Here is a 12,884-nt window from a genome sequence, read left to right as displayed (position 1 = left end):
AGATAGGCCCCTGCCGGCCTGCCCCACAGACTTCCGCGGTGCCTTTCCCTGTGGGCGCTGCGGGCAGCGAGCCGGATGCCCCACACACTCCCGCGGTGCCTTTCCCTGTGGGCGCTGCGGGGCAGCGAGCCGGAGGCCCCACAGACTTCCGCGGTGCCTTTCCCTGTGGGCGCTGCGGGCAGCGAGCCGGATGCCCCACAGACTTCCGCGGTGCCTTTCCCTGTGGGCGCTGCGGGGCAGCGAGCCGGAGGCCCCACAGACTTCCGCGGTGCCTTTCCCTGTGGGCGCTGCAGGGCAGCGAGCCGGAGGCCCCACAGACTCCCGCGGTGCCTTTCCCTGTGGGCGCTGCGGGGCAGCGAGCTAGATGCCCTCCTGCACGCCAGAGCCAGACCTGTGCGCTTGGGAAGTGAGGTACAGGGTCATTCCAGAACCATCCCTGAAGTGCCTGGTCATCCTAAAGAGGACACAAGCCCAGGGACCATCCTCAGCCATCCTCAGCCTGCTGAGGACAGAGGGAGGGCAGGTCAAAGGCCATTATCACAACCCAGTCTCTCTGCCTCTTGTCACCCGACAGTCAAGAGTCGAAGGCACACCTAGGCCCCATGGTCCCGGTCCAGACTGCCTCCCATAGTGCTAGTTCAGGCAACTCTAGCTGCAGGAACAGATGGACCCTAAACCCAGGAACCAGGCACCATAGATGTTTATTTTTTGCTCATTTTAAGTCCTACCGTGGCAAGGGATGGGAGGGGTGTTCCCCTGCACAGTCATTTGGGGACCCTGGCTGGCAGGAGCTCTGCTGTCATCGACACTGGGCTTCCCAGTTGCTCTGCTCTTACAGAGGGGCAGCAGGAACGTGGGGAGCACACAGGGGGTTCTTGTGGTCCGAGCCAAGAATCAGCGCACATCCCTTCCCCCCGCCCCACTAGCTCAGACACACTGCCCCACCTGGAGGCGAGGGGGTTTGGAAAGAGTGGCCCCGACTTCCCAGCAGCTGCCCTTCTCTGGGGAGGGGCACCGGAAATTAACATGGACAGCAACCATCTCAGTATGCCCCCCCCCCCAGGACAGGGTGTCTCAGCCACAGCACAGTTGACATTTGGGGACTGATAAATTTTCCTTGTGTGGTAGGTTCACTGTAGGGTGCTTAGCAGCATCCCTGACCTCTGCCACTGGTTGCCAGTAATAGCCCCACAGCTGTGACAACCAGAAGTTGTTCAGACACCGCCACATGTCCCCTGGAGGGCAAGACCACTCCTGGGTGCGCACCACTGACCGAGAAGGATGGGTCATATTATAGACAAAAATATAGCTAAACTGAGAGAATGGGGGTGGAGGAGGCTTCCTGGTTGAGGAGAGAAGGAACCAGGGCAGAAGGCTTCTTCTCTGGAGGCCACAAGGGGGCTCAGGACAGGCGGGTGAGCTGGACAGCGGGACCAGGCGTGTCCAGTGTGCCCACCTACTGAAGACTTCCTTCAAGCTGTTCCCACACTGCTGTGGCGGAGGGGGCGTCCAGGGAGGCCGGAACCCGCTTGGTCCCAGTGCGCGGCTGCTCCTGAGGTCAGTCCTGGCCTTGGACTGAGTGCCCGGTGAGAGCCGTGTTAGAGGAAGATGGACACCTCGGGCCAAAAGGGACAGAACAGGAATCAGAACTCCTCACCTCAGGGCTGGAAGGAGCCCTCACAAACATGTGCTCCCACCCCTTGCACAGACGGGAAGACAGGCCCGGGAAGGAGGAGGCTGCGTGCCTTTTAGGTGGGGCCAGAGCTCCTCACCCAGGCTCTCACCCTGTCCCGGCCACAGCCCAGCCTCCCTCCCCCCAACACTCGCCCACCGGCAGGCTCCACTGAAGGACAGGGGCCCCTCCGGGAGACTCCCCAGTGGGAAACGTCCCTGTCCCTGGCCCCTGTTGTTACTTTTTACTTATATTAGGCTCCAGTTAATTAGCCTCATTAACTGGAGGTGACGAGCTGTCCAGAAAAAAAGAACTGGATATCATTAGCCTGCCCAAGAATTGGGGCAGGAGGGCTTTGCCTTCCTACTTCCCAGCACTCTGCTGAGAAGCCCCCAAATGCACGAGCCCCCAAAAACCTAGGAGAGAGAGGACACCGGCTGAGAGACAGCGGGCTGGAGAGGCGTTAGTGGGCTGTTTATTTGAGAGCTTGTTTAAAACTCTGTAACATTCACCTAATGGGAAAATTTGAAAAGAATTCAACTGGATTTGTCCTTGTTAAACTAACATTAAGGATATTTAACAGCTGTCTCGGGCACATCACATTAAAACCCAGAGATAGACGACAAACTAATGGCCGTGTTTGTCATCGGGAGAATGGGTGAGAGGAGATGGCAGGCAGAGCAGCGTGGGCAGCGCCCCTGGCTCTGCTTCACCCGCCTGGAGAGGCGTCCCCCTCGCCGCCTGGACAAGCCCCTTCTCCTGCCTGCAGAGCAGGGCGCTGAGGGGCTGTGTGTGGGATCCCAGCAGAGGGAACCAGACTGGGAGCAAACAGCCCGTGTTGCACCCCACTGCCCGGCCAGTTCCCTTTCCCCCTCTCAACCAGCCCGGCCGATCCACTCTGTTGACCAGCTTTGAGGAGGTGAAAACTGTTACCATGAAAGGGGGCTGGGGGGGATGTGAACCCCAAAAGTCCATATTCGTGGCAATCTGTGGTCTTTGAATCAACCTAAACAAATTTAGAATTATGTTAGAGTGCTGACTCTGGAATGGTCCTCTCTATTTCTTACTTTATTATCATTGCTCATCAGTCATTCATTCGTTCGTTCACTCTGGGATGTTTCTGCAAGTGTCTGGATGGATGCTCCCGGTGTGTCCACAGAGATAACGCACACCCACACAGCCATCGCTGCTGTGATAGGACCGGGCAGAATTCAGAGGGACCTTGTGGGAACAGCCCCTAGAGCGGACGTGGGGTGGGGGGCAGGGAGGCCTCACAGGGACAGCAGTCTGGGACCTCTGGACATGTGCTGTGTTTGGGTCTGGTCCCCAGTGCTGGCAGTGTGTTCTCTACGAACTGTATGTGGCTGGAGTTCAGGCAGTAAGTGGTTCCAGAAAGTGGGCTAGAGGAGGGCCTCTGGGGGCCACCAATTTCAGGTCCTCTCTCCCATCCCTGGATGCTGAGAGCCCTTTGGGCTCCTGTCAGATGAGTCCTGTTCCCCTTCCCAGAGCCATCACCCTGGAGAACACCCTTGTCATCCTCTCGACGGTGGCTCCCGACACAGGCCGCTACTATGTGCAGGCTGTTAATGACAAGAACGGGGATAACAAGACCAGCCAGCCCATCACTCTCGCTGTGGAAAGTAAGTAAGCAGCAGAGCCTGGGACCGATGGCGGAGCTCAGCATTAAATCTTGGGAATGGGGCTCCCGGGGATCGTGGGGAAGATGGAATGGTGCTGGATGGGAAGGCTGGGGGAGCGCAGTGGAGGAGCCCTCCTGGGGAGGGGGAGACCCAGCTGGCAGTGCAGCGTCAGAGCCCAGGTGGGAGCAGCTGCGGTTGGGACCCCATCCCCCTGACAAGTCTGAAATCCTGCATCAGGAGCGGGGACGCCTAGCTTAGTGTCAGCAGGGCCACTGGAGGCCTGGGGAGAGAGCACAGAGTGTAGGAGAAAGGGAACACTCGTGGACTGCAGCCACCCTGGGGCTCAGGTGCAGACAGGGGAGCACGCCAGGAGGTGGGAAGCTCGTTTTCAAATACACCCACTGCCTGTACTCAGCTGGCACAGAAAGGTGCTGCTTCTGCTTGGAGTCAGCCCCCCTCCCTGACGGGGACACGGGCTGCCTTCCTTCCACATTCCATCTAGAAGTGCCTCTGCGTCCATCCCCAGAGACAGAGGATGGGCAGGGAGGCAAAGCCCTCCCCGGTGGCAGAGGCAGGGGGCAGCACATTAAAAGCACAGCTCCTTGAGTTTCCTTTGGCAAAGAGGCATTGGTCCAGCCGACAGGGAGCCGTGATGGAAACCCTGGGGTGTCTTCCCTGGCCTGGCTGGCCCCCTCCCTCCTTGCCTGGGATTGAGAAGGTGGGTACCACCCAGGCCACAGGCCCTGGCCAAGAATCACAGAGTGTGTGGAGGAGGCCAGGACTTCCCGCAGCAGCTGAACACCCACACAAACCGGGGACACCAGATGTTTACGTCTCTCCACATCTCTACCACCCCTGCTCCAAACCCAAGTCTCATTTATCATTCTGGTCACTCTGGGACACACCCGTCAGCAGCAGGATGTGGGTGCGGGCCAGCGTGGGGCCTTCCCATGTCCTTCCTCAGATCCAGCCTCTGTCTGTCTGCCAGCCTCTGTCTGTCTGCCAGCGCCTGGAAAGCCCAGAGCATCCCCCAACCGATTCCATCCCCACTCCCCGGCGTTCTGAGTGCCCCTAGAACCCCTTCCTGTGTCTGCAGATAACGCTTTCCTCCACCCCAGGCTCCAGTCTCCCCAGAAGGAGGCCTGGATGCCCAGAGCATCCCCCAACAGATTCCATCCCCACTCCCCGGCCTTCTGAGTGCCCCCAGAACCCCTTCCTGTGTCTGCAGATAACGCTTTCCTCCACCCCAGGCTCCAGTCTCCCCAGAAGGAGGCCTGGATGCAGGGTGGAGAGTTCCGTTCTGGGTACAGCCCTATCGGGGTCACAAGTGTAACTTCTGACATTAACCTGAGCTGGGATCACCTTCTAGCCCATGACCTGGGGCTGCTGCTTCTATGGAAAAAGGAATCTGATTACCAGAAGGGGATGTTTTCCCTATATATTAATATTTTCCAGCAATCTGACTCCCTGGCGTCTAACGGAACCCAGTCATTGGTTGGAAGCAATGTTCATGGTCTAAGTCATCTTCCTGGGTGACTCGGTTTACGCTGAGACCAGAGGTCGGAGCCTCCTGTTCTGTACTCCTCCCTCAGCTCCCCTCTCCTGGCCCAGCGCAGGGCTCATTCTCTCTTTGCTCCATGTTCACGCCCCCAACCCTCCAGCCGGCCCGAGGGAGGCAGGCGGGGCCCCTGAGGACCCCCACGTCTACCAAGCCGCCCCCCCCCGCCCGGTGTCTTCCTCCCACCCCACCACCTCGCGCCTCCTGCTCTCACGAAGTGACTTGTACCGGACAGAAGAGCAGAATCAGCTGGTTTTCAGCTAAATTCTCCTCCCACGAGTGACTGTGCTTCAAAACCCCAGTCCTGTCACTGACACAAATCCCTAGGCAGCCTTGTCCGCCAGCCAGTGTGCAAGGAGCGAAAGCCACTCCGCCCGCCACTGCCACCAGCTCCCCTCATTTATCTCCCCCAGCCTCGCCCCTCCCTGCCCTCGCCCCCTCCCCCCTCTGCTCAGAGCAGCTCAGCTTCTCAGAAGCCCTGCTGGGTCGCCCGTACCCTCTGGGAACGGAGGAGAGAGCCAGGTCAGGGACTTCCGGGCATCCCCCCTCTCAGGTGTAACCCTGGTGACCTCACCCGGACCGTCACAGCTCTTGAAAAGTCCCTACCTGGCTGGTGGCCCCACTCCCAAGGATCAGACCTGCACTGTTCAATAGAAATATAATGTGAGCCCCATTAAGTTACTTAAAAATTTTCCAGTAGCCTAACTTTTTTTTAAAGGGGGGGGGGGATGAGAAAGAGGTGGAATTAATTTCATCAATATGTCTTATTTAATCCACATATCTAAAATAGGGCCGTCATAACATACAATCAGGTGGGAAGATATTAATGAGAGGCTGTGCACTGTTTCTCTCACACTAAAGTCTTCGCAACCCGTGTGCGTCACACGGCGCATCTCAATGGGGACGCAACGTCTGCATCTGAAATTTGTGATCGGAGTTTAGATTTCATAACATGTACAGCTGGAAAGTAGAGCCCTGTGCCTGGTCACTCCACACTTCCTGAAAAGCGTTCCAATAACTGATGTGCATTTAATTAAATGCAAATTATTTAAAATTAAATCCCATTTGACCGAAGGGGACCAGTTCCATTTCAAGAGCTCACAGCCGTCTGAGGTTGGTAGCCCATGTTGGGTGGCAGAAGTTGGTCCCCAGCTTGTAGGCAGCTGGAAGCGGCTCAGGAGGGAGGCAGCAACCCCCCCCCCCTGCACTACCACTGAGGCCCAGGTGAGTCACAGGGTCCCTGAGCCTCAGCTCCCTCATCTGCGGCATGATGCCGACAGCAGAGTGTAGTTGGAAAAGTTAAATGAGGTGACTGTGGGAGAATGCATCTCACTGGGTGTCCCTAGTCGCGCCTGTGACCAGAATCGTCCTGGGCAGCAGGACCCGGCTCTGCCCACGTGTGGGGAGCCCCTGTGATTCCTCCTTCCCTGGGGGCTGTCCAGGTCAGGAGCTCACCTGGGAGAGGCCCCTCCTCCTTACTCTGCGTTGCCCCAGGTGTCGCTGAGCACAGGCAGGCAAATCCCCAGGAAGAGGGGCCGTCTGTTGCTTCCTGTCAGCAGTCTGCCCTCACCCCAGACCAGCTTAGCTCGGGGACTCCTGAGGCAGGCCAGGGTGTTAAACCAGGTCTTCCTGAACCCCAAGCCCTCCTTCACTGGGTCCAGGGTCCCTAGCCAATGCCTGTCCCTCCCTTCTGGCCTTGCAGGCTGCCAGCTGGGCCCGGGCATGAGCTTCAGGGTCCCTGGGCGGGGGGTCGGTCTCCCCTCTACTCTCCCAAAGCCAACAAGCTGGCCCAAGGCCCTGGGGCAGCCTCCTATTTTTAAACTCCTAGGCTCTGCTTGGCCAGCCACGTCAGGGGGCACAGCTCGGGACCTGCCTGTCTCCTCCTCAGGCCCCATTAATCTGGGGCCTGGTACCTGTGTGCCCAGCGTATGATAAACAACGTAGAGCATGCGTTTATGGATTCAGCTATATCAGCAGCTTTCAATTTGACCGCGCTTTATGGCACCTACATGAGGCTTTTATATTGTTGCAATTATTTTGTTTTATATGCTTCCTCTCTTCCCCCCTTCATTTTACTTCATTTTTGACATTTTATTCCCATTCAACCTGGGCCTTTACCAGCAGGGCCTGGAGTCCGGGCAAGAAGACCTGCTCAGGGCCCACCGGAGTGGCCTGGCCTGGTGGTGGGGCCACGGCATGACCTTTCCAGAGAGGGGACCCATCTGTGTCGCCCAGGGCTGTGCACATCACTAGAGTCTGCCACCCCCAGCCTCCTGGAAAGGAGCCAACCAGATGGATTTTCTTGTGGGAGGAAACGGCCTCGGTTGTATTTTCAGGAGCCCTGGGCAGGTGTACAGGGCATATTGGCATTTTCTGCCGATATTGGGCCTACGCTGGCCCCCAAAGATAAGAACACGGCCACCTCTTAAAGGAAATGTTCCTGCCTCTCCTAGGAGGTGGTCGGATGTCATTTTGTTTCAGTAAAGCCCCACTCAGGATCCCATCAGTGCTGGGCTGTGCTAGGGGCTGTGCACAATAGTTCCATTCTCGTGTTCACCTAACGAAAGTATCTGAGCGCTTGCTGCATGCCAGACGTCGTCTCTCGTGCTGGAGATGTGGGGGTGCGCGAGACGGTCTGCGTCCACACAGGCTCCTGTAACGGTCCCGCACACTGGGGGCGTCGGCACAGGTGCTGACATCTCACAGTTCCGCAAGGCCGCGGTCGGGCCAGCACAGTCGGGCTCTGGTGTGGACTCTCTCCCGGGCTTGCCTTCTCATTGTGTCCTCATATGGCAGAGAGAGAGAGAGAGAGGGAGAGAACTCTGGGGTCTCTTCCTCTGAGGGCCCCCTCATCCTTAGGACCTCACTGTAAACACTCCATCTCCAAATACAGCTCATGTGGGTTGGGACTTCCACGTATGAATTTGAGGAGAGACACAATTTCATCACAAGCCAAGATAGGTGAGGTTCCTGCCCCCAAGGAAGGTATGAGTTTCCTGGGGCTGCTGTCACCAAGTACCACCATCTGAGTGGCTGTGGGCAGTTTTATCCTCTGACTGTTCTGGAAGCCAGAAGTCCGAAACCAAGGTGTCTGCAGGCCCAAGGTCCTTCCTGGCCTCCCCTGGCTGCTGGCGGCTCCCGGCCAGGCGTGGGGTGTTTTGGCTTGTAGATGCATCGCTCCAGTCTCAGCCTCTGTCTTCACCTGCCTTCTCCCCCGTGTGACTGAGTGGCTGTCCAAATCTCCCTCTTCTGATTGCGGACATGTGGTACTGGATGTGGGGCCCGGCCTGATGCAGGAGGGCCTCCTTTTAATTTGACTACAACTGTGCAAAGACCCTTTTCCATTTACAGCGGCTGTGGACGTGAATGTGGGGGGTCGCTATTCAAACCAGTACAGGGGGGTTGCGTTCTGGTGGCAGAGGCAGAAAATGAGTCAGTGAGCTAAGAAAAGCAATGCAGGTGGATGGAAGGAGTTTGGAGACCAAAACAGGCCAAGGGGGTCGGGGGAGGGGTGATCACAGGAGGACAAGGGAAAGCCTGGGAGGTCTCCAGTGGGCTCTCTGTGGACGCTGTGCAGAGACCCGTCAGCAGAGGAGGAGGAAAGGTGAGGGGGTTCCTGAGGTCGGTGGCCTGAGGTTTGGGTCAGGCTGCCTTGTGGCCACCAGTCCCGCTCCACCAGGGCAGAGGTCTCCATGGCAGCAGCCTCTAACAAGGTCTGGGCAGAGGTGGGATTCCTGAGCTCCGTCCCTGGCTAACACCTGACCTCTCCCCAGATGTAGGGGGGCCTGCAGACCCCATTGCCCCAACCATCATCATCCCCCCCAAGAACACCAGCGTGGTGGCCGGGACGTCAGAGGTGACCATGGAGTGTGTGGCCAACGCCAGGTGGGTGGCTCTTCTCCCCGCCGCCCGTCACTCTTAACCTCAGAGGCTGCTCCTGACCTGTGGCGCTGAGGAGACCAGTCAGAAAGGCCCAGGAGTGCCGTGTGAGGACCCACAAGAGGAGAAAGGGTGTGCAGCCCAAAGGGAGGAGAGCGGGGGGACATGCAGCTACTGTCGCAGGGCTGTCGGATACAAGCGGGGCCAGCTCGCTCTCTGTGGGCCGAGGGGAGAGACCAGGCTCCCAGTGGACGTTACAAGGCAGCAGGTCTCAGCCCAGGATATTGGGGACGGGGGAAGTCCTCTCACTTCAACCCTCAGAGCAGCCCCGAGAAGGGCAGGGGCCTCTGACCACAAATGCCCACCCTGCAGGCAGGCATGTGCAAGAGGAGAGCTGTGCTGGGCATCAGCGCAGTGATGGACTTTGCAGGAGGGTAGACCTGCGGCCAGGTGTAACCTGCGGCCCTTCCTGGCCGTACACGAACCCCCTTTTGTCAGACAGGAAACAAAGAATCACATCACGTGTAGGCGCTGTGCCAATAACTGCCTTCCCACACAACGCTTTTCTCCCAACAACAACTTCCCGACATAGATATCACTAACCCTGAAGCGGAGAGAGAACAAGCTACCTTCCTGAGGTCGCCCAGCTGGCCGATAGCAGAGCTGCAGTGCAACGGGCACCCGGGCACCCGTGTTCCGAGGGCTGTACCTGCACTCCTGCATTCACCCTCGCCCCTGCCCCAGGGAGCGGGGCGCCCCACTTTACAGATGAGGAAAGTGAGGCCTGGATCACTGAAGGAACTTGTCTCTAGAAAGTGCCAGGGGCCTGGGCAAACCCAGGCAGCCTGGCCCCTGACCGTACTCCTCACCACCCCTGCCCTGCCCTCGGGCCTCCGGAAGTCCCTGTGGCTCAGTGCCGGCTCCCTCCTCCCCTCCAGGCCCCTGACCAAGCTGCACATCATTTGGAAGAAGGATGGGGTCCTGCTGTCAGGCGGCCTCAGCGACTACAACCGCCGGCTCACCATTCCCAGCCCCACAGGCAGCGACTCGGGCTTCTACGCGTGCGAGGCCGTGCTGCGCAGCAGCAGCGTCCCCTCTGTCACCCGTGGCGCCTACCTGTCCGTGCTGGGTGAGATGGGGCAGGGCTGCCGGGGTCCCCTGAGGGCTGGGGCGGCCTGGCTGGGGCCTACTGAAGGGGGATCCAAACAGTGGCTAGCTACATCATGAGGAGCATGGCTCTGATCCCCTCCCCTGCGTTCCTTCCTGCAGAGCCACCGCAGTTTGTGAAGGAGCCAGAGAGACACATCACAGCAGAGATGGAGAAAGTGGTGGACATTCCCTGTCGGGCCAAAGGTAACCTGGCGGGCGGTGTGGATGAAGGGAGGACGAGGAGCCCTAAGCCTTCAGCCTCTTCTGTGTCTGTCACGGACTTTTCTAAGTGCCACCTCCTTCTCCAGGCACCGTCACTGAGCAGCGAGTCAGTCTGGCTGTGAGCAGACGGCCCAGGAAACACACAGGCCAAATTACCGCAGTCTCAGGGCTAGAAATCAACCTGCGTTAAAGTTACCATAACTCAAGGGTTCCCAATGAACCCAAATCACTGTTATTTCAGAAGAGGTGACAGATCCTAACTGCCCATACTTGGAGAGTTGTAGACACCGGTGAATTATCGTTATGTTAGAACTAGGAGAGCTCGGGCGTGTCTTGCCCTGCGTGTACCCAGGAGCTCCCCCTGCGTTCCCTCTCTCCACCCACCGTTTCTACTGAACCACCCTGGTCAATGTTCCTGGAGAATTCCTGCTTTTCCCAGCCCCCACCCCACTCCTGGTGCCGCCAAGCCAAAACATAGCCTGAAACCAGGATGAAGTCTGGGGTGACATGGTGGGACATGATCCAGTATTGAGCAGTAAGGCAGAATGTAGCTCAAGCAGGAGAGAGAGGGGAGGGAGGACCAAACTAGGGGACAGACAATATTCATTCGTGCATTCATTCAACAAACACTTTTCTTTTGAGGGCTCACCCTGTGTGGATACTATTCCCGGGCGGGGCTAGGGTCGGTACAGGAGGAACCAAACCCCCAGATCCCTGCTCATAGGGAACTGACATCCCCGTGAGGAGGGCGAGCAAACCAATAAACAAAGATGCCTTATTTCATTTCATCCAAAATGCCACGGGCTGTAAGATGCCCCATTATTTTATGTACCACTAAGAAAGAAAAAAGACTGCCAATTAAATTATGACATGCTGTCGATTGTGAGGCACCCTGATCTCGGAAATGCTACGAGGTGAGAGGGGGTGCGTTGTTGAGTGGGTGAAATACAGGATCGTAGAATGAGGGGGGGGAGACCTGCGAGGGAGGAAGAGCAAGCGGCTTAGGGGCGGGGAGCCAGGGGAGCTCTCTGGGAAGTCGCCTCTGAGCAGAGAGACCCAGAGGGTTGGGAGTACCCGTGGGAAGCGTGTGCCAGGCTGGGGGCGCAGCTAGGACAAGGCTGAGAGGCAAAGGGGGCCCCCTTCACCTCCCTGTGCAGACCAGACACGAGGGCCCTGCTGAGGGTCCCTGCAGAGCCCCAGCCCCTCTGCACGCCCTTGACATGGGGCGCAATGGTCGAGTGGGGTTGGGGAGCCGATTCCCAGGTGGAGGTTCCCAGAGCACACAAGAGACTCTGCTAAATACTGTAGGGAAAAAAAATACGTAGTTTGTCCAATCTGACATTCCCCAGCTAAACTCATCCCAAGATTTTAAATTTTTCTTGAAACGCCTACTCTGTAAGAATTTGAGAATTGCCACTCTCCCAAGGCTGCTGGGACACATCTGAGAAGGTTCTAGAGACCAAGTCACCCAATGACCCCCTCACAGACTCCTGGCCTCCGCTGTGCAGCCCTCAGAGGAGGGAGGGAGGAGGGAGGCAGGAGGCAGCTGACTGTGGGTCCACCTCTCCCCAGGTGTGCCGCCCCCGTCCATCACCTGGTACAAGGACGCGGCTGTGGTGGAGGTGGCGAGGCTGAGCCGCTTCCGGCAGCGTGGGGACGGGGGCCTGCAGATCAGCGGGCTGGTGCCCGACGACACCGGCATGTTCCAGTGCTTTGCTCGCAACACCGCCGGCGAGGTGCAGACGTCCACCTACCTGGCCGTCACCAGTAAGTCCTTTCTTGTCCTTCCCCGGAGCCCCGTCCACCCAGGATGAAGCTCCGCTCTAAGCCTCTCGAGAACGAGATAGAGTCACAGAGCACACTGTCCCTCGGGCAGCAGGGTGGCACGAGCCACATGCAGCCACTGCTCCCGCAGCCCCGAGTCCAGTGTCTGGAGGACTCCCAGTACCCTGGAGCCGAGGACGGGCTCCCTGGCTTTTTTACAGAAGCTTTGAAACCAGCTCAGGGCCCTGGCCGGTTGGCTCAGTGGTGGAGCGTCGGCCTGGCGTGCAGGAGTCCCGGGTTTGATTCCCGGCCAGGGCACACAGGAGAAGCGCCCATCTGCTTCTCCACCCCTCCCCCTCTCACTTCTCTCTCTCTCCTCACTTCTCTCTGGGTCCTTCTACGGGGCAGGAGACATGGGGAGCCCTCGTGGGTCCTCCGGGCTTTCCCTTGTTGGCACCCCATCGAGGCACCTGTAATCCTTCCCCAAAGTGGGGGCCACACCAACTGCAATGACAGGGGTAGGACAAGAACCTGGCCCTCTGGTCCCAGGGTCCCCTCCCAGGATGTAACTAAGGAGCCCCGCTGTCTCCATCCTCAGGCATCGCCCCCAACATCACCAGGGGCCCCCTGGACAGCACGGTGATCGACGGCATGTCCGTGGTGCTGGCTTGTGAGACTTCGGGGGCTCCCCGGCCGGCCATCACTTGGCAGAAAGGTAAACGAGGCTATTCGGCTTTGGAGGGCCGTGTGACAGTCGGGGGCAGTCCTCAGAGCTCAGTTCTGGAGCTAGCCAGAGTGGGTTTCCCGCGTACAGCTGTGAAGGCTGTGCACTGCACAATTCAAGGGGGCGTCCACCACCCACACTGAGTGCCACCCGCCACCCCGCCAGGCTCAGGGCACCGCTCTGCCTTTTCTGAGACCTGTGAGCATGGGTGAGTTAGCGGCCCATCCTGAACCTCAGGGTCCCCCTCTGTAACCTGGGGGCAGGGTACTTCGGGGC

The 12,884-nt window shown here is 58.5% G+C and overlaps 1 protein-coding gene across 1 annotated transcript in view; it reads left to right on the top strand.

Moving 5' to 3' along the window:
- Window positions 1-12,884, top strand: part of SDK2 (sidekick cell adhesion molecule 2) — a 271,566-nt gene that overhangs the window by 177,313 nt on the left and 81,369 nt on the right. Inside the window, exons 5-10 of the mRNA XM_066235214.1 lie at window positions 3,179-3,312; window positions 8,644-8,755; window positions 9,688-9,878; window positions 10,019-10,102; window positions 11,693-11,887; window positions 12,483-12,599. Coding sequence (XP_066091311.1) covers window positions 3,179-3,312; window positions 8,644-8,755; window positions 9,688-9,878; window positions 10,019-10,102; window positions 11,693-11,887; window positions 12,483-12,599 — 833 coding nt within the window. The remainder of the gene's footprint in view (window positions 1-3,178; window positions 3,313-8,643; window positions 8,756-9,687; window positions 9,879-10,018; window positions 10,103-11,692; window positions 11,888-12,482; window positions 12,600-12,884) is intronic.

Source organism: Saccopteryx bilineata, chromosome 6 (assembly GCF_036850765.1).
Source record: "Saccopteryx bilineata isolate mSacBil1 chromosome 6, mSacBil1_pri_phased_curated, whole genome shotgun sequence".
Lineage (NCBI taxonomy): Eukaryota > Metazoa > Chordata > Mammalia > Chiroptera > Emballonuridae > Saccopteryx > Saccopteryx bilineata.
The sequence above is the reverse complement of the archived record's forward strand: the minus strand, read 5'-3'. Positions and strand labels throughout refer to the sequence as shown.